Raw genomic sequence first — 26135 nt, 5'->3', positions numbered from 1 at the left:
AGCTTTAAAAATTCATAAAATAATTGAATTAAAACCACAAAACAAAATTCCTTTATTGAATCATTTGTGTATATTGGTGTTAATTGGTTTATACATACATTTACATATACATATACATAATTATATATATATTCTGAACTGCTATTAACAGCACACATTAAGCTCTCTACTTAAAAAAGAAATGAGAACAAATTAAAACAAAGAAAATGTTTGAAAAAAACTAGAACATCATTTGCATTATTCTCGTTTGTTTTTGTTTTTTTTAAACTTGTATTTGTTTGATTTATTGTTTTGTCTATTTACTTGTTTCATACCACCTAGATTGAAAATTTGTTAATAGCTGTAAGTTTAAAGTTTACACATTATAGTAGTTATGTATGTATGTATATAGTCAGGTATCAATGGAAATCAGAATTTCTGTTATTTTTTATTCTCGTTTTCTCTTTTCCTCGTTTCTTGTAATTTTTTAGTTTTTGTCGTTTCATTAAAGTTACAATTTAACACATTTAATATGCATTTAAGTTAGGCATTTATCATCAGTTAATTATTGATGTGCATTTGTGCTTAGAAACATTTTGAAAAACACTTTTTAAGCACTTTTATAATTGCAATTAAAGTTAAAATTAAAGAACAAGAAAGGAAAAGAGGAAAACTACAAAAAAAAAAAAAATAAAATGTTATAATGTGTAAGTGTATGTTGTGTATGGTTGTGGGGTTTGTGTGTTGGTAAAAACAACAACAAAAAAATATATATGTATATTATATTATTAATTTGTATTTAACTAAAATTCTATCATGCAGCTCATATCGTATCACAGGCACGCTTACTTCATCCACAAAAAATAAAAAAAAAAAAAAAAAAAAAAACTCAAAATAAATGGAAATTCAATTCAAAACTTTCACTCATAAAAATAAGGTCATATAGGTTTATGGAAATTTCAATTTTAAATCTATTTTATATAGATTTTTGCATACATATATGGAGAAGAAAAAACTTTCTACAACAACAACAATCGATATGAGCGACAAGTTCTCACAATTCTCACTTGCAATTGAAGGGCGTAATGGGATACATACATATACATCCCTGCCCCCAAATCGATTTGCATTATAATTTTTGAAACTCATTCACACACTTTATCTATATTGCGTTTGTTTTCTTATCTGTTTTTCGTATTGCTAAAATTGGCTGAGCTGAGCCTTATGTAATGGACCCCCGCGTTCAGATGATATTACAAGATTAATCAATCAATCAATTTAATTGTGTTTGGATTTTCTTTTCGTTTTTTCTTTTCTTTTTTTTTAACAAAATTTTCAACATTTCTTCCTCTCCGTTAAACTTTAAACTTAATAAAGCAATTGAAATCGCATACTTTTACTTTCATTTCTCATTTCCTTACAGAAATTTCGTTCACTTTCTCTTTTCTCAAATTGTATAAAATTATACAAATAAAAAAAAAAAAATATATATATATATATATATATTAAAAAAATAAAATAAATTCCTTTCTAAAGCTGATATTTGGGATATTGCTGCCAGAATTGCCAACGTGCCCGCAGCATTTGCTTGCACAGGCGTCTAAACAATTGATAAGTGAGGCCGCCCAGGGCGTTTATTAACTACTAAATTTTACTGCTGGCACTCGAACTCTCCTGCCTGGAACTGTAGCGCGGCTCCTGGGGCATCAGAGTGTCGGTGATCAGCTCATTGGGGGCCTCCAGTACACCCTTGGCATGGGCAGCAGCTGTATCGCAATCTGTGCGTCTTGAGATCAATAGCCGTATATCGGTATGCAGCGAAAGACGGCCCGAACGTGAGGTCTGGAACCTAAAAAACAAATAAGATGAAAATTCGTTAAAACAAGAAAGTATTGAAATTTTGACTTAAAATAACCTATTATTAAATTATCGCGCAACCCTACCGGATGGACTGCCTTTGTCACTCAAATGACTTGTTTGTCCTCTTTATTACATAGACTTGAAAGATTTCTTTAAAAAACAAACTAAATTAAATAAACGGACTATATATTAGTATACAATAGACTAGGACATTATCTTTAAAGGACAAAGGATATATCTAATAGTTGAAGCTAAAAGCTCAAGAGATCTCAAGACCATGATAGGCGTAGAGCTCTACGGCTACGTCTAAGGTGTAACTCTTCAAATGTCTCTCTGACACCTTTCTTAACGCCTATTTCAAATATATAAACTCAAGATATTAAAATTTTTATTTGCTAACAAAATTTCTTTCCTACAGAAATGACTTTATCTGTTCACTTCTCCAAAATCATGAGTTATTAATTATATTTATCCATATCTAAGAACATCGCACCTTAAGTGTATGGAATAACGCAAACGTTTCATCTGCTCGGCGGTGATGAAGTGTCCTAATTTGCTGGTGGTGCTCGTTGTTGTGGGGCTTCTCGGTTGCACTTGCTCCTTGGCCTGCTGTTGTTGCTGTTGCTGCAGACAAGGATTTGCCTCCTCGGCTAATATACGTTGACGTATAAAGGTTCGATGCAATGGTGGCATATCCCGCATATCGTAGGGTATAACAAACATTCGCACTACTGTTCCCATTGGATTCAATAGAGTGGCCTGCAATGTGCCTGTCCTAGGCACAGAATAACCTTTGCGGGGCATCCGGATTTCGCACTGTTTAAGTGAAATATTACATTTAAAATGGTTGTCAGATGAAATCAATCATATGATACCCACCATATAGGGTGTGCTTAGGGTTTCGCCATGCAACTCATAAAAATAAGAAGCAGCTGGAATAGTTAGCTGTGTGGGACAGAAGCCACCCGAGGCACCCAATAGCAATTTAAATCCTTGCACCTCAATTTTCGGCATCAGACGCCTCTGCAGCAGAGATTCCTCCAGATTACCCAACAGTGGACGATGAGCAAATTGAGAGACTAAGCGCGAACGACATTTCATTGGCGAACCAGCCGGACTGAACATACCCGCCGACTCCAAATCCTCATCCGATAGCTGTTCATCCGAGCCCAAGGAACTGCGATCGCTGCGGTCACTGAGATGCCGCGATCTGCGTTTATAGAAAGAGGCAGCCGCTGCTTGCTTGGCGAAACGCGGTGATATCGATAGCGTTGACGAGGAGGAGGAATTGGCGACATGGGGTAAGGTGGGAGCTGAGAAGGATTTCTGAACGGTGAGATTATTGCCCAAATCGGAGGGTATTAATTGCGATTGGACATGACTCAGTGTGGATGGATCGAAACAGAAGGCCATGCTACTGCTACTGGGCTGGCTGGTGCTAGAACTACTGCCAATGGTAATGGGAGCTGAGCTACAGAAAATTGTTGTCAAGTTGACCTTGGGCAGAGCCTTGCGCAGCAGTGGCGATGTTGTCGGTGGCGGCGTTTCATTGTCATAAATCTGGGGCAAGCCGCTGCCAGTGCAATTAAGACGCAACTGACTGGGCTTCGTAGGCATGGGCCTGGCCAGCGTTAGAAGCGTTGGCATTGGCAGTGGTGAATGGGTATCAAGCTTCAACTGGGGTGTCTTAAATTGTCCCGCCAAGTTGTTAGTGCCCTCCAAAGGCAGTGGCGGCGTTTGGCAGCGTTCGGTGATGGCATTCAAAGAGCATCGTTCTATATTTGGAGTCAATTTGGTGGAGGCTATGGACTGCAAAGGCCAATTAACATTAGTTAATTCATTGGTGAGTTAAGATAGAATTAAACCTTACCTGTTGTTCCACCTCTTCTTCTTCCATTTGATGACCATCATTGGTAGGAATGGGGGTCTCTTGCTTAATCTGCTCTTGCTTGGCCTGGGCAAAATGATGTTGGGTCTTCTGACGCTTGCATAACTGGCAACCGCCACTGCTAGCTGCTGCTTTAGGCTGATTGTTGTTTCTGACTCCTCCTCCCACCGCACGGCTGCCTCTATTGAGATCTCTTGACTGACGATTCTTTGGCGTCCTTTGTATTGCCTGAAGCAGCAGTTCGGCATTGTTACGCGGTGTGCCCACTATGAGATCACCACTGCTCAAGCTACAGCTGGAAATGTCTTCCATTTCGGAGCCAGAACCACCTGTATCCTCGTTATCGTTCTCTGCCTGCCCGTTCTCGGCATGAGCATGTGCATCATCAGAATGATCATCCTCTCCACTGCTGCAATTGAGACATAGCAATGTCTTTTCCCTTCCGCATTGCTGACAACTGCTCAGAGACGTTTGTGTTCCCGTGGAGATCATGGCAATGCGCCGTGGCTGAGCCAAAGTCATCACCATGGCCTGTGCCTCCTCCTCCATGGGCTCCTGTTCCGGTTCTAGATCCTCTACCTCTTGCTCCATGGGTTGTCGCTCCAGCGAAGATTTGCGTTCACGTTTTTTATCACGTCGCTGCATTCTTTTGCGATATTTTTGCAGCTGTCTCTCGCGATGACTCAAAGAGCCACCGCTACCATCTAAATCATCACGTCCCAACTGATCATCCTCTTCTTCTGCCAGTAGCTCCACCATTTCCTTTGGTGAGCTTTTTGCCTTATTTTTATCACAGTTGGTCCTGGCAAGACCATTTCCAGGACTCGCTCCCACAATGGCTGTGCGTGCCCCTAAGCCAGTGGGCGTGGCCGCTTGAAATCCGCCACCATTGGTGGGTGTACAGGCAGCACGTAGCATACGCTGTGGTGGAACCGGAGCCGGACCCACTTGGGGCAAACCGCCATTGATTCTTGGAAGACTTTTAACACAAACAGAAATGCTAATATTCTCGGCGATATTCACATAAGGGAAATTGTGCACATTTGCCTTGGTATTAAAGCCACCATCTAAGCCAGCAGCTCCTCCACCACCCCCATTGGGATCGTGATGTTTGATTCTATAGAAAATATTCAATCTTGGTCGACGAGACGACGACGACGACGACGACTGGGATGGGGATGAAGTGGTGCTACTGCTGGCAGTTGTTGTTGTGGCCAAATCTCCAGCATTATTTCCATTGCCATTGGCAAATATAACACGCCCGCTATCATAGACCGAGGGATCACATTTCCTTAGAAGATCGCACCAGGCCACAATTTGTGAGAAATACAATTGACTTCTTATGGCACTGCATAGCGAGGGCAAGGTCATGGTGGGCGGTGGGACTCTAAAGACAAGAAGAAGAAGAAAAGATTATCGAAATGTTTATAAAACGTTTTAAAAGTTTATCACTTACTTTTCCTTGCTAGTTATGATCCATTGTTCAAGTAGAATCTTATGACTGACTGGACCCAAATATACCTCTATGCATATTCCGGGCTCCCGACGAGCCAAAATGGCATCCATTTTTAGGCAATAGGCGCGCCAGCGAGAACACTTCAATGTGAAACATAAAATTAACAACTCGTCTATCAATGTTTGAGATTAACTTACGGTTATATTAACATAAGACATATCACAGAAATGTTCCTCATTGTCATTGGCTAAATCTAGGCCCTTGGCCAAACCCATTTTTCTGAGGAACTGATCACAGTGTGGCCCATGTTTGGGCCTGCTATTAGTTACAGTTGATGTTGCTGCAGTTGTTGTGGTTGCTGTTGCATTAGAAGGGGAATTGGAGCTGGCGGCAGCGGCAGTGATTGTGGATCGCGATGGCGGAATATAACCAAAATCCAGGCTAAACGGACGTGTCTCGCCGGACTGAGGCAACGGCATGGCCACGGACATGGGCATGGGCAAGGGCAGATTCAAATTGTTGCTGGCTATTGGTCCGGAGCCGCCTCTTAGGCATGTGGTGGCCAATGATTGCAGTGAATGCAATATATTATCTGAGGAATTCGAGCCTGGCGATGAGGCAGCACTTGAATTATTAGTGCCGCCGCCACCTGAGCCTACTGCTCCTAGTCCTCCTCCGCCTCCAAGACCAGCTCGATTGAGCAAAACTCGTCGAACAATTTCAAACTCTCCACTTGAACTACCAGTTCCTCCTCCACCTCCTCCGACTCCACTATGTTCTGTGGCGACATCATTAATGGCCAAGGCCACTAATTCCGGTTCCATACTCATGCTCTGTGCTGCTGGTGACACTTGACGCAGTTGGCATAGTTTTTGGGTCCATCTTTGATGAGTGGTGGTATTGTTGCTGCTGTTGTTGCCACTGGAGGAGGTTCCACCTCCACCTCCGACTCCCAATCCGTTATAAGATGAACGTGGTGTACTTGCTAGATTATAGGGATTCGTTGTTATATTAATGGCAGCTCGGGATGTTGAAGGACGCGGTGATAGACGACCAGTGCCAGTTGATCCACTGGATGTGGCTGTTGCCCCATTGCTTCCTCCTGCTCCCTTTCCAACCTGATGTTGATATTCATCATCGGATATGGGTCTGCCTTCTAAAATAAGTGAGGCGAGACCCAAAACTATGGAGTTGTAATTATTCTGTGCCGTTGCAGCAGCAGCTCCTCCACCTGCTCCATTGCCTGCCGTTACAGTTCCAGGTCCAGTTATAGTTATTCCCAATCCTCCTCCCACTCCTGCCGCAGCACCCAAAACCGAGACAGATGCTCCGTTTTGGGCCAAGCCAGCTGGAGGTGGTGAATTAGTCACACTAGTCGGTATCATATTTAGTTGTCCTAATCCAGATCCAGATCCTTGATGTTCTTGGTTGCTGCTGCTGCTGCTTTTTTTAATCCTGCACCAGAAGTACACTGAAGAAGAAAAGAAGAAAACATATACATGAAATGACATTGATAGGCACGTTCCTCGACACCACCCACTCTCCCTACCACCTTCCTCTCTCCATCTCTTTAGCTAGTCTGAATGTCAGAAATGCTTATGGCACAACGAGGTCAGACATTTGCCTCAAATTGAATTATGTTGCCAAGGTCTTTCCCCTCTTCTTCTCCTCCTACACCTTCTCATCATACATACATCGCTCGGTCACAGTCTTCCTGTATCTATTATATAACCTGACACGGTTTACATTTCCGTTCCGTTGACGGGAAGAATTCTCTTAACTGCGACACACTGACACGGCCTCAAAACAATCCAAAAAACCAAACCAAAACCAAAAACCAGGTCGTTACTTAACCAAAGAGCGACCTAGTTTTATTTCGTTGTTGCCAACTGCATCTACACATGTCTATCTACGGATGTGTATGTGTGTGTGTGCGTGTGCATGTGCATGTGCATTCAATTCCATTATGGTTCTCATGTCATCATGTTGCTTGATGCTGACGACAATGTTGCTGTGACGTCATGACGTCAAACAAAGCCGAGCTTTGAAGGTCGTGTTCTATGTGTTAGAAATTACACTGGAGCTTACATCAAAAATGTCAATCAAACGATTCCATATAATTATTTTCGTTTCTCTTAACAATTAAATTCAATTTCTCAGCCTTCGCATGTGTATAAATTAGCTAATTTGGTAAGAAAAATTTCCAAACCCTTCGAAATTTAATACATTGTTATACCAGTTGTTAATAATTATTGGCAATGCGAATGGAGGAAAACCATAATTTTTAATTGATTTTACATTATTTGTTACAAACACACATAATATAGAATTGGATATGCGCACAGCTGTCCAACGTGGGCTTGTACACAGAAAACAGCTGTTGCAGGCCATGATTTAGCAACATGTTGCTAGCTTTTATCTCTCTCATCGTCAGTTCTTGCTCGTGAGCGTGCTCTCACTCTCTCCGTCCCTCTCTTTGGTAAACATGTTTGTCTTTACTTTTGCTTTTGTACATATCAGTGTGTGTGTGTGTGTGTGTTTTTGTGTTTTGCGTTTCTTCTTGACCTGCATACACAATATATAACCAGTTGCCAGCTAGCGAGCGCGACAGACGCAAATAAAATATATACAGCAGGGGGTGGAAGTGAGATAGAGTGTGAGACAGAGAGAGAGAGATAACTGTGTGAGTGTTCGTGTGAGAGTGTGTTAGAAAACATATGATTTTTGTGTATTTGCTGCTTTAGCAATCAGTTGGCAATGTTTGTAGTTTTGTTTATGACTGACTCGCTCACACCTACACACACACACACACACGCATACAGAGACATACAGATACACTTGGCCCACAATAGGTACGACAACAGAGAGGCAGGCACAACCAACTCTCATATGAAAATGGGGGCAAGCGAACGGAACGGATCGGAACGTAACCAACAACAACAATGCGGACAAAGTTTAATAATATTTGATTACATTATATGTACAGACGTATACATAAGCAAAATATACATACATATGTATGTACATACACGATTTATATGTATGTATTTCTTTTCAACTTTGTTTCTATATCTTTTTGGGCATGTCTAATGAAAATTGGCTTCAAAGGCAAAAATCACTTTCAAATTAGATTTTGATACCCTGTACGGCACAGAACAAATTGTGTGTTAAACAGCCACGACCTAGATATCCTAAACCATAAAGAGATAACGGCAAACCACATTTAATTTCCTTTTCAAGTACATAGCCTTATCACTCAACTCAACAAAGTAGAAACGACCTTCTTAACCTTTTTTGATGGTACAGGGTATCTTGAAATCGGTTATATCTTGTGTGAATGAATTTTGTTAGCTGCGCGCGTGGCCTATGACGACGTTCATGAAACGAATCGGAACGTCGTGTGGGTTGACTGAAAATATATACATATGTATGTATGTATGTACATAGATCCATACATATGTACATAGGTGGAGAACAGAGAGTGGAGTGGAGAAGCAAAGCGCTGTGCTGCTGCTACATGATTTGTGTGTAATATCATTTAGTATTTATAATGCATTACTGGGTTATCTTCCCATATTGGGTTATGGTAATGTACCCCCATCATGATGATCTAATGGCATCTTGCCCACACATACATACATAAATGTCGCATCTTATATGATGGATTAGGAAATATTTCTTTTGAAAAGTATCCCACAATTTCAAATATACCCATTTAATTCGAATTTCCGTCATGTGAGTCCCAATCTATCAGAATTTTGTTAAATTGAATGTCACGAGAAATTCATAAATTCAGCTTCTGGTTTTAGAATTAATAAAAATAATTCTAAAACACAAAAATAATCGCTCGAAATGCTTTAAAAATGGTATCTATTAAATGTTAAAGTTAAATGTCACATAAAATTTAGGAATTAAGTTTCTGGTTTCTTTTGAAACTCTTTAATAATCTCTCGAAAATGCAAAGCTTCAGTTCTAAAATTAGTGACTTCTTCTAATCCGAGTAAAGTTCGCTATACGGAATCTAATTTATCATAATTTCAAACAAAAATTACATTTTCTTTAAATTTTTGAATAAGTTTTTTTTAAGATTAAGGGATCTAAGGATTATTGCAAAAAGTATATGCATCTAATCAATTAATTATTTTGGTTTAAATAAGATTTGGCTTTTGTACGTGTAGCAGTAAAGGTCTTTTTAAGTTTTTTTTTTTGTGTCAAAATCGTTTTGGTTGCACTTTTATCATTCTTTTTTGTTTTTTTTAGCTTTGCGCCAAATTCTCAACCAACTGCTGATCGAAAGAGGGCGTGGGGTGGAGAGGCGGGATGGCAGGTGTCGACGACGGAAAGGGGAGTGGCAGTGGCAATATATATGTATACGTCAATATGTTTGTGTTGTTGTTGATGCATTGTTGAACTAATTTCATTTAGCTTTTGCTTGACGCTGCCGTCCTTGGCATGGTTTTTTTTTTGTGAGTTTGTGATTTTGCAACACAGTTTTTGGCTTTTACATTTTGCATTTGCTTTTGTCTTTGTTTTGTGTATTGCACATTTTCTTGACGCAATTTGCATTACGGAAAACTATGAGGGGATTGGAATTGTGAGTGAAAGGCAACAGCAGCAAGCTTTCGAACGCCAGAGGGTGCTGTTGTTGTTGTTGTACATAAATGAAACCCGTTTCCTTTTCCTTTCTTGCAGCATTTGAAGTTATTTTAGTTATGAAATTTTGTTTTTTTTTTTCCGCCAATTAAAATGCCTTTAGTCATTTCAAACAATGCGTCATATAAAAGTATTTCAGTTTTTTGTATTATAATTGCAGGGGATTCATTTTCTCCCCATTGGTATGTATAAGTAAATGTGTCACGCACATGCATGCATGGAAGGCGGAAGTGACTGTTATTTGACAACTTATGTATCTCACAAGCCCATATCATCATCATCATCATCAGCTGATGACTTTGATTAGTTCAAATATAACTGTATGACCTCGCTAACAACCTTTATTATATGGGCGAATGGGGCCGCACCTCCCCCTCATGGCTGAACATGGTTACAATGAGCCCCCATAAAGGAAAATCAAAAGAATTACACAGACATATGTACACAATTGAAGAGGAATCCATTGAAAATGTGTGGTGGTGGGTCGGGGGGGAAGTGGGTGGTGGAAGTGGTCGATCGTTTATTTCAAGGTTTTTCCAGCTTACCTTTTAAAACTTTATTAAAATTCCATTATTTTTGTTGTTGTTGTTGTTGTTGTTTCTGATGTTGTATTGTATTTTGCTGTAATTAGAAAAAGAGAGGAAAAACAATTTAATAATTATCAATAAATTGCTCGAATTTAATTGTTGAAATATTTGTTATAAATTTATACATACATACATATGTATGTGTGTACAAACAAGGCGAAAGCTTTTAAATACCCTTTAATACTACATAATGAGAGACAAATGCTTTAAAAATGGAACGTCACACGTCTCGGCATGCTTACTAACAAAATATTTACAGGGTATTGCTCATATTGAATTGTTCAACAGCGTAATTAAAATTGTTACAGGTACACCCTGTTTTTCATCTACATCTTTCTTATACAACAAATATGAAGTTACATGGACAACTCGCTCCCCATTGCCCTCATCCACTCACTCTCTGTCCCGCTCTCTTACTCTCTCTATCACGTTCTCCCGCTGTTGGCTCACATGTGCGCAGCAAAAATACAACAATTTTTTGTAAACAAACTCAACACAACTCTCTCTCTCTCTCTCACACTTCTCCTTGCCTTCCCCAATTTCCCCTGTACAACATACAACAATCGGGGAGCCAGTCCACTGTGGGACGCCGAGCCGTTTTTTGAGCACTTTATTCAAAAATATATGATTTATAATAATTTTCAGTCTCATTACATTGCGTGAGGTAATAAATATATTTTGCAATTATTTTTAGAGAAAATGAGCGTGGCATCTCGCTTCCACGGCGAAAAAACCGTATTTTGCCCAAAAAAGTATGCAAAGTATTTTATCAAACACAATACTTTTCATACAACCGTTATGATTTTAATAATTTCTTTAAATTTAGGGCCAAGATTCATAGAAAAATCTAGAAAATGTTCCTAAAGTTGATCAATATCATTATCAGCATAAGTAATACAGACACTTGAAGCAAGCAACTGCTTCTGTCGGCCGCGGAATTGGTTAAATGCATTTGGAAGCTTTTTTGTAAGCTTAAAGAGAAAATCAAGGGTTCGGAATGTCCATTTTTATGCGGAAAGTGTTTTTAAAATCTGCGATTCTATTGTTTTTCTTGGCGTGAAGGTTTGGCTTATATGTATAGCAACCAGCAACCTTGTAAAATACCTTTCCGCTTTTAGTAGTAAACCTTATTTTCTGATTCGTATTACTCTTTGTGTGTGCATGAATGAGACATTAAAGTCGCGGAAACGATTTTTGTGCTGTTATTGGAGGTATTCCCTATTATTCGAAAGGTCGTATGCATCTGCCATCTAAAAGATTGAACTTAAAAATATCCAAATTGGTCCTATATGTTTTGGTGCAATAAAAAAAAAAAACGCCTTGTATTCAATTATAATTTCGCATCTAACACACCTGGAGCACTGTACACTACATGCGCCTGCAACCTATGAACATTAACTCGATATGCTTTATTCCTTAATCGTTTTTTCCTGCTATATTAAAATCTCTTCCATAGCAGAAATTTGAGGTTATTCGCTAAAAAGTTAAATTGCAAAAAAAGTGGTTATTTGTGGACATTGAGACTTTTATATTTTACAAAGAATTGATTATTTTATCCAATAGTAAAAGTTTTAAACTGCACACTGGTAAACATTTTTTTTAAACTTTACCTAAAGTTAAGATTTCGTTATAAGTTTTGTTTTTGCGAGTTGCTCAGAATGACACAAATTTTAAGGCACACACCTAAACTTGTTACAAATTAAATATATTTACACATAGTACAATCCCGACTGTTTTCAATTGCATCAACAGTTTTATCAATAACGTTCTTCTTTCAAAAGTTATATACACTCAAAGTGAAGCAACAATTTGCAATAAACGGAAGGGAATTCATTCTGTTCCCAACACTGGTTTTCAACAATGTTTTTCTCGAAAGTGTTGAAAAAATTTGAAAAAGCGAGTATGCAGAAATATGCATTGATGTTCTACCTATAAAGTGGCATCAAAACATTTCGATTTCATTAACTTTTAAAAATTGACTTAAGTGCTCAAAAAACGGCTCGGCGTCCCTATGTGCAGTCCAGTTATGGTTGTGTCTTGGGGCACGTGTGTGTGTGTATGTGTGTTCCTCTGTAATGTGAGCACGTGAGAGTGTCTCGCTCTAGCATATGGCAGCATTTTGGGGAGTTGTAAAAGAGTGAGAGCGTGAGAGAAAAACACCACCTACTAACAAAAAAGGGGAGCAGCGCGTTCAGGACTACAAGTGTGTGTTCGCATCTTATAACTGGGTGAGCGTGTGTGTGTGTGTGTGTAGCACGTTTTATTTTTAGCCAAAATATGTCTGTTCTTGCAAATCGAGAGCAAAGCATGGAGAAACACTCTGGATGAAGATTGCGATTGTCAACAGAGGGAGGAGTAGTAGGGGGAGGTGAAGCAAGAGAAGAAGCCAAAGCCAAAAGCAAATGACCGCTGGTTAAAGTGCCAATGCCTTTTTCTGCTGCTGCTGCTTTGTTTCCCTTGCTCACTCTTTCTCCCTCTCTCGCTTTCTTTCTGTCTATCTCTCCTGTAGCCCATCCCCCACAAACTCGCACACACACACACACACAATCAGTCCAGTCAGTCAATCAGCAGCAACTCAACTCGCTCACTCACTTCATTTACATTTCCAACTGCGCACGTATAAAATTACAACAATAGAGCGACTGTTTCATACTGACTCTCGTGTCCATGTAAACCTCTTAATACCCTGTAACTTCCGCGCATGGGGTGAAAGACTACATAAGACGATGAGATCACTTTGAATTCTTCAAAGAGAAAAAGGGTATAATCATAGTCGACGCGATATGCACAAAAACCCACCAACGGGTTTCTTTGTTTTGTTTTCATGTTTTTTTTTTTTTTTGGGTTCTCTCATCATAAATAAAAAAAAAAGGTAAAAAAGGTATATCAAAACAAAACTTAATTTAACAAAATGTGCCAAAAGCAAACGTAGAAGAAACAGCTGTTTCGACCATTTAAAATTTATTTTATTTTTTTTGGCTATTTTTGATTCTTTATTTGTGGCCCCTTGCTTGCTTATCAAGGCCGCTTATATAAGATAGTGTCAAGATAGTGAAAGTATTCGATTTAACGATGTTGCATTTGTGTACATATAGGGGAAAAAGTTCACCCATTTCAATTGCGCAAAGTGCATTCAATCAATATCAATCTTTTAACAATTCTTTGTTTTTTAGAGTCTCGAATTTATTTAAATCAACTGAATCTAAATCAAAATTTCATCTACTTACAAATATGTATTTAAAAGTCAGAATTGTGTTTATGCAATTTGCAGTTTTTTCATTCTTAATGACAAATGTTTTAATAAAATTTATTATGTTTCGAACAAAGGTTTTAAAGAAGAAACAATCTGACAATCAAAGGTCACTTCTTGTATAATATTAAATTGACCTTTGTGTGAGGAAAAACAAAAATTTATGTATGTTTTCAAATGCAATAGTTTTTTGTGTCTATGTATTTGCACACGTGTATCTACTTATATACACATATGTATGTACATATAATTATATTTAGAGGCAAAAGACCTTCCCTATAAAGCAAATTGCCATCATACACGTGGGTGGTTTAAAATGTTGCGCAATTGTTTCTTATCGCTGTTGTTTCGTATAGGTTACATGTGGTTCACAATTACATGAGTTCTCTCGCTTACATATGTACATAGTTATTCTAGTTGTTCCCCTTCTTCCTCTTCATCTTTAGTATTAAGTATTTATCACCTTAGCAGTAGCCAGCACCTGTGCATTTTAAACTCATACACACAGCTGATTTTTATGTAGTGTGAAACAAGTTTTGACTGTTGACAAACGCCCCATAATGCTCGTTGGCGTCTGTGTGTGTGTGTGTGTGTGTGTGTGTGTGAGAGGGGGGCCAACTAAAAACCAGACAACGCCACAATTAGAAAATGTGTGTCAATTACATTAAAAAAAATAGAGAGAGGGAGAGGTAGAGTAATAGAGAGAGATTGAAGGAAAAAAACCCCAACTCAAATGTGAGTAGTTTTCCTTACTTCACTCACAGATACACAGGAATACAAGTAAGTTGAGGGAGTGTGAGTGAGCGAGAAAGCAACAGCAATCAATCGTTTGAACGCGGGGGGCGTCAGAAAGTCTCCCGAAAGGCCCAACAACTACAAATACATACATAAAAACTGAGTGTAGGTGTGTGCGATCTTCAATTATTTAACTGTGTAGTTTGGCCCCCTCTCACTCACACACGCTTTGCGTCTTTGCTTGTTCGTCTCTGATTAAGTGTGTGTGTGTGTGTGTGTGTGTGCGGGGGAGCTTTGACTATTGCGCTTTATATATTATGCATTACGTCACCAACACATGCGCAGGCCTGTGCTGCACAGCTGACTGATTTCGTCGACAACCTCCCAGCCCCTACTACCCTGCCCTGGCAAACAAACTATGTATTTCCAACAATTTTACCCACCTTTTTTTTGTTGCTGGTGTTTCTATTGCAAAAAGTTTTCACAATTTTCCCCCGTTTGAATTTGGTTTTGGTTTTTTGTGTTTTTTTTTTTGTTATTTTCCGCTTTCACTCAAATTTGCTGAATTTCTGTTTTTGCTGTTCTTTTTCCACCGCACCAATCACTGCTGTTCATTATATTTCCTTTTAGATTTTTTTATTTAAATTTGTCGTCTCTGTCACCTCCTCTCCTTTAGTTATCCGCAATTCATAATCAGTTGTTGTTGTTGTTGGGCCACAATCTCGTTGTTGGCAACAATGTTGACAGCAGTAGCATATTAAATGTTCACGTAGCTGCATTTGAATTTTTCAACGGTTATTTTTCGTTTTTGGCACACACAAACACACACACACTAAACACACAACAACAAGAAATGTGGGAGAGAGATTGAGAGGTTAGGCAGATACAGATGCAGAGGCAGGCAGCCCAAAACGGAACACAAAACAACAAAAAAAAAAACACAAATTTGAAAAGAAACTGAAACAACAATCAGCAGGTACGCGAAAAAAATAAAGATTATTTCTTCTTTTTTGTATTATTTTGGGAAGAGAATAAAACTTGTTTGCTCAAAAAGCTTAGATTTAATTTCGGTTGCACTTCGGATTCGCTTGGAGAGAAAAACACACAAAAGTGAGAAGGAGAGAGACGGACTTTAAAGTTTGTTTTGCCGTTTGATGTTGTCGCTTGAGCGTCCACTGCTTGAATGATTGCGGAGCCAACTCAGGCCCAGCAACAACGTTTGTGTGCTGCCAGCAACTTTCTAAAAAACAGCTGAGCGAATGGCACTCGACGGGCTGATGGCTATGTACATACACTTAGTAGGTGTGTGTGTGTGAGTGTGTCTTATATACCTAACCACGCTGCTGCTTTTATATACAATTTCTGGCTATTTACCAGGGAAACTACGTCGTACATTTTAGTTTGGTTTTGTTTTTTTTTTGTTATTTCTGCTTCTGAGACCACTAGCAACATGTTGCCAACATGACATTTATCAACATACAATTTGTGTTTTCGTGTTCTCGTGTGTGTGTGTTGATAGGGGAAAATCATATGGAATTTCCTCAACATATGTACATTAACACATACATATGTAGGTAGATATTCCACTTGAACAAAAGACAAGCGTTGTATATAGATAGATAGATAGATACCAATACATAAACCCGTTTCCATATGTTCAGCTTTACTATACCCTATAGACCCTACCTAATACGGGTAGATTAGAGTAAATAAACAGGTAGAAGACAAACATTTTTAGCCAGGTAACATTTTTAATCTGTTAAATTTCTGAGATTTTAATTTCTTGTTCTTTTACAGGGTATTTGAAAACTTATTGTGGTTCTTGCTGCTTTTGCCTATCTAAGTTAGGTACATATAGATCTAAGTATATACTACATTTGCCTTTTCTGGCATGAGTGTGTGTGTGTGTGTGGAGAAGAGTAAACAACGCGCAAAAAATAAATAAATAACAGAGAAAAACCCGCATGCGCCTTTGTAAGAATATGCGAAGGGCGACCCAGACAACATCAGCAACATTTAAGTATGTATATACACATACACACACACCACACGCACACACTCACACAATATTTATGTTTGTTTTATGTTTTTGGACCGATGTCGCGTCAGCTTATCAATAGCAGACACGCACATACACACACACACACACACACAGCAATCTCTCTCCTTCTTATGTTTAAAATAAAAATTTTGCTGATATGATTTGTTTTCTTGCTTACTCTAAAAGGACGTTCTATGTAAAACTCTAAGTTAAGATTAGATAGACATATGTACATACAATGTTTAAAATAAAACAATAACTTTATTGTTATCAAACTTGACATATAAAACTTACAGACACTCTTTAAGTTGGTCCAATAGCAGATAGTATCTGCCAGATACTCAGATAAAAGATCTTCAGAAAACATTCAAACTCAACAATTTTAAAGTTCATACATTTTTTTGTAAATCAATTGTTAATAAATTGAATAAATTCTGCTTAAATTTGTTTAATTTTTTATAATTTAAAAATTATAATTAGAATTGTATTATATTTATGAATATGTATCCTTATCCTTAGAAACCATAAACAAAGGAAAGTTCATTAAACTGATATGAAATCTTACTAGTTATATAAAGCACATATACATACATACATACATACATATGTATCTGATGATTAAATTTAGTTGATTATATTTTCTTTTGCATTTATATTAGCAAATCACGAGAGTTTTATATACCCCCCACACGCATACACACGCACACTATCGCATTTTGTTCCTGTCTTTAAAATGAACTTGAATAACCCAAGAAGCAAAACAACAAGAAGAAGAAGCATAGTATATACAAGAAGAAAGACAAAGAAGAAGAATCCAAAAAGGATATAGATACTTTAGCCAAGGCGCGCGACAACAAAGAAGCGACAAGAGACATAGGGACATAAGAGACATGAATGTGGACGTGGACGTGGATGTGGATGTGGACTGACTTGTTCCGTCCAGACAAAGAAATGAAATGCAGACCAAGCAAACAGTCTGGCTAGGGTCTGGGTCTGAGTCTGGATTTGGCTTTGGCTTTCGGTCTTGTTGAGTTCTTTGGTCTCCTTGGCCAATGTCCCTTTTTATTTTGTTTCTGTTTTTTTTTTCTCTCCTTTTTTCATAAGAATAGCAACTGTTGTTGACCCTTTTTCCTCTTTTTCTTGTTTGTAGTTGATGAACTGTCGGAGAAACTGTTGAAATTGATTGATGTTAACAATTAATAATAGCTTTCATTTAGATAACTTGTTCTCTAAATATTCTTTAAACAAATATTTAACAAATATGTTTAGATATCTGTTGATATCTCTCTCTATCTCTCTCTATTTCCGTGAACGAATATTATACTGAGAAGTGCAAATAAAACGTAAGAGAAGTCACCTCTAACAAGGCAGGTAGGTTTCTTTTTTCTTTTTGGAAAATTTTCCATGAAGCTGATGAAACCGTTGAAAATGAAGTAACACACTCGTCACACACGCACACACACAAACACACAACGGAAGCCCTAAGGTCAGTCAAGAGGTTCCATAACCATAAATTAAATTTAGTAAGCGACTTTCTGATACCCAACACAACTCGATTTCTCTCTATATCAGTTTATATAAAAATATAAATTTTTTTTGGGTATTTTCTTAAAATAAAGTGCTTACAGTAGAATCCGGTTATACCGACGCTCAAGGAACCGAAGATTTTCGTTGTTATATCCGTTAGATTCGTATTAACCGGAGGCCCTTTCATATAAGTTTGTATTACGACCAACCAATCCAGCTTATCGAACTGTAGACTCTATAATCGAAGGGACGTTATAAGCGGAGTCGTTATAAACGGATTCTACTGTATTTGGCTTAATTTCCTTACAATAAATATTAGAATTCATGGATTATTCCCAAAACAATTTGAAAATGAATCCAGCTTACGTTTTTAAAAGAAAGAAAGAGAGAACAAAGCAGACTAATTTATAGTCGAATTGAAACTTTTAAAGAAGTCTTAGATGTATATTTAATAAATTTTCAATCTTTATTACATTTTTAAAGTTATTTTATAGTATTAAGGGCTCTTTTGGTTTCCGATTCCGAATACTTTTATCCTAGACCTGGATTCGGATTGTCATCGTTTGCCTTTGAGTCAATTTTCTTATAAATTCATCCAAGACTAAGACTAAGACTTTTAAATATTTTAGTAATAATCTGTAATATATTAAGAACTATTCTAAGTTTAAGTGGATATTTTCCATTAATATTAATTATCTTCAATTGTTAGTTTAAAAACCATTCATACAATGTTGTCAGAATTTGGACTCAAAATCAAATTTTTTACCTAAATAATAATATAAATATATAAATAAAAGTGTTTCGTACTTTCCTTTGAAAACGATTGGCATTCCAAGTAAAAACTTGGAATTGCTCTCGATTTACATTTGAAATTGACTCGGAAACGGGAACAGGTCTCAATTACTGTTATAGACCTTTCAGAGTTTATTAAAGTCTCAAATTCTATTCCTAGAATTTCAATTCCTGAAACATATGTCCGTATATGTATGAATATACTTTTGTCATTGTCTAATTGTAGGGTATACAAACAATCGAAAAGAGCTCTCAAAGTTTTCTCGATGATTTGCTGACTAATGAACACAGCTTGGGTTAAACTCTTTAATTAAGAGGAATTGTAAGATGCGAAAGTCATTTGCCGTCATCTCTATCTACGTATAAATAAATACATAAGTATACATACATATATGTATGTACGTATGTACATATATAGCTACATCTATGTATGTACATATGTATGTATGAACCGTGGTATGTATGTATCATAATTTAGGTTGGCAAAAAGCTTTAGTTAATTACTAATTTTTACACAAACAAGAAATGTTGCTTCAAACTCTCTTTCTCTCTATTACATTTTATTCCCCCCTCTTACTTTTGTCACTCTTTCTCTCTCTCTCACCCCCTATTTTCTCACAATATTCACCTTTCGTTAGATTTATGCGCAGTTGGTTTATAACTGCGTTGATCAGCTGTTTTTTTGATAATTGATAAAGAGAAAGAAAAAAAAAAACAAAACCGAAAATAGGAAATAATCAAAATAATTACAACTTTGTTGCTTCTCTATCTCAATGTCTAAATGGGTGTGTGTGCGTGTGTGTGTGAGTTAACATAACTTATAAATTATAGTAGCACGTTACTGTAAATGTGATATATAGTAGTTTATAGGCACAACGCAATTGTTTAAATGAATAAAAATTAAAACGTTTCTCGCAATTTGCTTTTCTTTTTGATTTCCTTTATTTTTGTGGACAACATTTTCCTAGCATTTCTTGTTCTTGTTTATTGAAGAGGTGTTAATAACAAATACATTCACATGTTTGTAATCTATAAAAATCCATGGACAGGGGCGTATCTGGGAAAAGATACTACTAGAAACCGAAGGGGGTTTTAATCTACGGCCTTGTATTATATTATTTATGTTATATATAATAATTTTTGCATGTCAGTTGGTTAATTGGCTTTGGTTATGTATAAAAATTTTTGCCAACTCATAGTCGATTATAGCCGTGGCTAGATAAATAAATTTGTACCTAAATCTAATCATCAATTTTTCCATAGAGATTTTTGCAGGAGTAGACTCGAGGGTTCCAGAGTTAGATTTACCATAAATCTATTATAACAAAAACCAGAGAAACACACCCACAACCGATTAGCACACCCCCGATCTCTTCAATTTGAAGGCTAATATCTTCTAATCAAAGATTTTAATAATCTCTTTTTGGTCAATGAAACTTAATAGCACTAGTCCAAAAGAGTATTGAATTCTATGATATAATACATAGACGGATCTAGGGATGTAATATGGGGAAATTTTGCCCCTTGAAGTATGCAATATGCAATATGATGTTCATTGATTTCAACAAATTTATACACTCAGAACTCATTAGCCCATCATACTCACACTTGAACTTTAAGAATTAATGAGTATGAGTAAAAACAAATATTCTAAACGCTTGTAGACAGATATGGGATGATGTGACGCATTTGGCATGCTGCTGCGACCCAAAACAAAAAAAAAAAGTTTTCTTTCTTTCGTTGGTCTAATGATATGCGGGCCAAAAACGGGAACTACGTAATATCTTTGCCTCTATTCAGTCCTAGCCCCCTTCCCTTCCATCACACTCCTCACGAGCTTACTTAGTAAATTCATGTGATGACTACATGATTTGTTTATATTTATAATTCTTGTAAAAATTCCATACCTAGAAGAACTTTATTAAAGTGCGGCGAAACACAACAAAAAGGGAAAGCTTAGAATGAAAGCATCAAACCAGACGAGACTTCTACCTTCTCCTGTTTCCACTTTTACTCCCACACGTACTCCACCCGGTGAGTAACTGACTCCCCCCTACCAGGTTCTCTTCCGAAATCGACATGTGTTTGGGTGTATATAGAATTTCGTCTAACTCGTCCGTTGTCGTTACCACCATCATCATCGTCAGCTGTAAATGGGGGGTTCATTGGCTCGGTTGCCATTCAGAAGCCTCCAAAATAAAATGTTACGCTCTTTTTCTGTTATTTTGTTTTGGTTTTTTGTTGAATTTTTGCTCGTATCGCACACACACACACACACACACACACCACGTTGTTGCCCAAAGTCATTCAACCCAACAAAATAAAGTAAAATAAAACGCAAAAAAACAAAAAACACACAAAAACCAGGAGTAGAAGAAGGCGGAGAAACGGGAAAACGGGAAACGGGCATTGACGACGACGTCGTCGTTGTCGTCTGCCGTTGGGGTCACTGAGCGAACAGCGCTTCACCTCCCCTACCTACGTATCTATCTAGTATCTCGACCTCTTTTGCCCCCCTTCCCCGTCGTTATCTATCTATCTCTCTCACTCGCTGTGTTTCGGTCTCCCTCTTTATGTCCTTGTATAATAAAACAATGAATTTCATGCGTAGCAGGAACGGGATGCTCATCAAGTTCCTTTAATTAAATCAAAGATCACAAAAAAACTTACAAGTCAATGACTTTGAGAGACTTTCTCATTTCCCCTTTCTTCCTTTCTACATTAGGCCAGAATCATTTGTTTTTTTTTTTTTTGACAAAAAACATAATTAAAATTCTAGAGGTCTGAAATTTTGCAAGAACAGTAAAAGAAGTTAATAAAAATTTATATCGCTCCCTTTTTCTGTTCTTTTGTAATAATTTTTATAAAATAAATATAAAAAATTTGTATTTTATTGAAAAATTCATAAGAAAAGTCAGTTGAAACGTTAGTTCAATGCATTTTACCCACAATCCACCTAAAACATGCTTTGTCATTTCGATTTTTATTTACCCTTGTATTCAGTAGGACGGAATTTCTTATCTAAGTTATGACCTAAATTACGAAATATAAAGAAAAAAGGGGAAAAAAATATACTTAATTACTTTTTGGTTCAAATTTGGTAAAAATTGCTTTTTTACTCCATAATACACGAAATACTCTGGATGAATTTTTTCTAAATTAAGAGTTCTTCGAGAACAACCGTAACTATAATCATATAATATATCTATCACTCAAAATGTAAATACACTATGGACATTAGAAATATTTTAAATAAGTGATTTTATGCCCTCAATCCATAAATTTCCAACTTTTCATTCCTAAGGAATTCTTGTTGTCCATCGAGTTCTTAATATCCTTTATGAAAAACAAAGAATTATCTCATACTTTTACGATTTTAGACAATATATGCTGCATTTATATTCCTTTCTAGCCGACCAACAAATAAAAATTTCTGTGGTTTCTAAATTTAAGCAAATAAAATATGTTATGAAATAAATTTCCAAAAGAGTTAAAAATAATTGTTTTTTTATAAGGTATATGTAAATTGTCAAATCTTTAGTTTATCAGCTAAATATGTATAATTGAAATATATGACCCTAGCCTTGGTCATTGCATCAAAAAAAAAAAAACAGAGATTAGGGAACAACGAACAGCAGCTTCTGATAAGCTATTATTTCATATTTGTTTCTTATCTACTTCTTAGCCAGTGAAATGAAGTTACAAAACTCACAAAATAAATAAAAACCGAAATAAATATGGGTTTTGGGTTTCTTGCTAGATAAAGTGATCGTGGTCGTGGTCGTCATTGACGTTGTCGGTTTTGCTATCTTGAGGAGAGGGTTAAACAAAAAAAGTAAAAAATAGGGCCAATGATTGTGAAAGAGTGTTACCACTCGGAACTCAAAAGACGCAATAAATGCAGACAGGGGGAAAGAGAGAGAGATATGTACGTTTAATAATAAAACATTGTATTGTTAATCGGAACTCTTTATGGTTTATTTACCATATACACTTTTTATCATTGTAATCTAAAAAGGAAAAACCATGACTTGGCAGTCTACACACACATATTAAGTGTGTGTAAGTGTGTCTAGATGACTAAATCAATAAGGGAAAACGTAATTTTCAATAAGCTGATATAATCTAAATTGATGTTTAGTCATTAATGCAGTGACAAATAAAAATTTCTGTGGTTTCTAAATTTAAGCAAATAAAATTTGTTATGAAATAAATTTCCAAAAGAGTTAAAAATAATTGTTTTTTATAAAAACATTTTTAAATTAGTCTCATAACCAAGTGGACAATGAAGAAACTCCCTTTTTTTGCTTTGGAGGTCCACGGTCCAAGTTCCTAAAGAAACAATGAACTTATTATCAGACGAATAATATTTAACATTCCATTTCTCTTCTCTGCTTTATATGGCAAAAGTCAATTAATATTCTTAAAAGTTTAAGACGCATTTTATTTAAATTTTTGTGTTGATTTTTGTTTGGCAAGCAATTAATTAAGTTAACTAAAGTATCTAATAGATTAAATAAACAATTTTACAGTCAAGGTCTACATACATACATATGTACATAAGAAAAGATTAAAAAAAAAACTGTTATTATGGCAAACAACAAAAATCAAAAGAAATATGAAATCAATATGAAAATGATTTCCATTTTCTTTGTTGTCTCTGCGCAAAAGGAAATAAAATCAAGGATACAGAGAGGGAGTAAGAGAGACAGTGTGTATGTGTGTGTGAGAAAGAGAGAGAGAGAGAGAGAGTGAGACAAACGACAGTAATAGCGACGTTAACAGAATTTTCTTTGTCTGCTGCGCACAGCTGATTAAGAAGTAGGTGGGGGAGGGAGGAACAGGGACAGCTGGTTGGGGGATGGGAATGGTAACTGTTTGTCTGTCTGCAGCGCACATAACAAATAATAATAATAAAAAAAAAAAAAAATAAGGAAAAGAAAAAGCTGAAATGGACGCAAATGAAACGTGAATTGAAATCATTTAATTTTCTTCACTTTTTTTTATTGCAGGCCACTTGACCATATAGAGACGAGAAAAAGAACACACGCACACGAACATACATACACACAATCATACACATACATACGAATGTCGAATGAAGAGTGCAGTTATATAGAGAAGCTTTTTATCGCTTTACATAAGCAGACTCAGGCCACAAAAACAAGTTTGTGGCTTTGTGGTGGCTTAAATCAGAATTCTGTTTTTTTTTTTTAGCATACCCTGGCGAAATTTCCGTATAATTTCCCCCCTTTTGCAGAACGGTTAATATCAGCAAAAGTTCAAAGTAAATCAATGATAAACATATTGTTCAAAAAGCGAAGAAAAAAATTTTTAATCATGGCGTTGGCTGACTTACCTTACTCAAAGAAATTCAAGAAACAAAGGCACAAATTAACTGTTAATTTGAGTACAATGCTGTTGTTGTTGTGGTAGATGTTGCTGTTTCAATTAGACATATTATTGCAGTTTATATTGATTTGATTGCATTTGCCTCTTTCTTTTTGCCTGCCTGCCTGCTGGCATGTCTTGGTTCCTTCCGTTCCTTCGTACACCCACACGTAAACCTTAACTGTAGCTCACTCTCTCTCTCTCTTTTTGCTTGCTCATTCGCTCGCACTCTTCAGCTCAGCTGTGCTTTGCCTTCTGCTTCTTCTTCTTGCTTTCCTTTTCTTCTGCCTATACCACGCATTGATTTTTTTGATGTTTTTTTAACATTTTCGCCGACCTTTGAGTATATTAGACACTTTTATATAATATTAATAATATTCATATTGCACATTTTTGTTGTTGTCGAACATCTCACTTCATTTCATTGCACTTCGCTCTTTCTCTTCTCTCTAAAGAAAAATTACAATTTCTTTTCGACCTTTTCACACGCACATACACACACAAGACACTTGTTCGCAAAACTATCGTGTGTATCTTCACTTTTTTCGCTTTAATTTATTTTTAGTTTTTTTAATTTTTAATTGCATTTTGCTTTAACTAATAAACAACCGCCTGATCCCACTATAAAAGAAAACCAGTAAGTCCCAGTATGGTCTTAACAAAAACCAGTATAATTGAAAAATCCCAGTATAAGGTAAAGAATATTCGTGACTCACGAAAACCATTCAACAGATTCCGTTATAAATTCAAAAAACTTACTACAAAAAAATAAAAGAATCGAGCCGACTGATGAGAATTAAATAAAACAACATGTTATTTTTTTCTCACATTTAAAATATCAATATTGTTTAATGTTTCATTTTCTTTTTTGTTTTTCTTAAAATTTCAGTAGTTTTTTTTTATAATTTCCATAATTTATTTTAAATTGCATTCATTAAAATTTCACACACATATGTATTTTTATAAATCAATATGTATGCATAAAGCATATACATATTCCGGTTGAATTAACCAAAAAAGGAACCCGAACGACAATATTTACTAAATATTATTTAGTTATTATTTATTTTATTCCCTTTTTTTTTGTATTATTTTGTTTTTTTTTTTAACACTAAATCAAATTTAGAAACATTCTAGAGATACATAAAGAGAGTGAGATATCTAGAAAGAATTAATTTAAATATCTGAATACATTTTTCTGTTTCACTTTTTCTTTTGTAAATATTTAAGTGTTGGATTTCTTAATTTTCGTTTTTAGGAAAATACATGTATATATATTTATTTAGTTATATATTTGTCTTAGGCTTTAAGACAAACAAAAAAAAAAAAACAAAATGTATCATTCAAATATTGATTTCTATTCGCGTGGGTGGAGTTAAAATAGCGGGGAAATGAGGGAGATCGGCCTCGATTGGGTGTTATTGTCCAGCCAAAGCTTTCAAAAATATTCGAAAGCAGCTCAGGATTTCGACTTAAAGTAGGCTTAATTTTTGTTTTTGTGTTTGTTTCTGTTTTTTGTTGTTTTTTTTTTTGTAGGGTAGAAACCATTTTGAGTTTTGGAATGAATACCGAAAGGATTATGTTGAGTTAGGTTTAAGTTTTTTTGGTAAAGTTTTTGGAATTATGTTAAATGTTATTCAGCTGCTTTCATTATTTTTACCAAGCTTTGAATTTTAAGTTGATTTATTTTATATTTAGTATTTGTACCCGTTGAAATCTTAAGACATTTAAAAAATAGACAATTACGTGTGTGTGTGTGTGTGTGGTAAATACATATATTGATCATATAAATTGATTGATTTCATTATGGATTCATTTATTAAGGTTTTCGTATTTGTTTTAAAAACGCTGATCCATTTAGTTTTGTATTCTGTAGGTAAAAGGTATATATATTCGATATATCTTCATAGCGAAACAATATTTCAGGGTTTAGTTTTGCAAAATTAATAAATTCCATTGTTAGCTCGCTCAATCAA

General features: G+C 36.1%; 1 protein-coding gene across 1 annotated transcript; it reads right to left on the bottom strand.

Moving 5' to 3' along the window:
* Positions 1-28: 28 nt before the first annotated feature.
* On the bottom strand, positions 29-24773 carry atos (atossa). The gene is made up of 8 exons (XM_068288312.1): positions 24128-24773; positions 10382-10457; positions 5381-6654; positions 5184-5323; positions 3710-5114; positions 2719-3648; positions 2333-2655; positions 29-1828 (listed from the first exon to the last, which is right to left on the bottom strand). Exons 3-8 carry the CDS (start codon positions 6566-6568, stop codon positions 1624-1626), a joined length of 4191 nt encoding a protein of 1396 aa, XP_068144413.1. The 5' UTR covers positions 6569-6654; positions 10382-10457; positions 24128-24773; the 3' UTR covers positions 29-1623.
* Positions 24774-26135: the final 1362 nt, after the last annotated feature.

This window comes from Drosophila tropicalis, unplaced genomic scaffold (assembly GCF_018151085.1).
Source record: "Drosophila tropicalis isolate 14030-0801.00 unplaced genomic scaffold, ASM1815108v1 contig_593, whole genome shotgun sequence".
NCBI classification, from domain to species: Eukaryota; Metazoa; Arthropoda; class Insecta; order Diptera; family Drosophilidae; genus Drosophila; species Drosophila tropicalis.
This window is presented reverse-complemented; position numbering and strand designations above follow the sequence as displayed.

Bases quoted from the DNA above. Each gene is read 5' to 3' on its own strand.
- atos (XM_068288312.1), bottom strand. From the start codon at position 6,568: ATGATACCGACTAGTGTGACTAATTCACCACCTCCAGCTGGCTTGGCC. The intron at 5,115-5,183 runs GTAAGTGATAAA...TCTTGTCTTTAG, and splicing joins ATCATAACTAGCAAGGAAAA to AGTCCCACCGCCCACCATGA. The intron at 3,649-3,709 runs GTAAGGTTTAAT...TGGCCTTTGCAG, and splicing joins AAGAAGAGGTGGAACAACAG to TCCATAGCCTCCACCAAATT.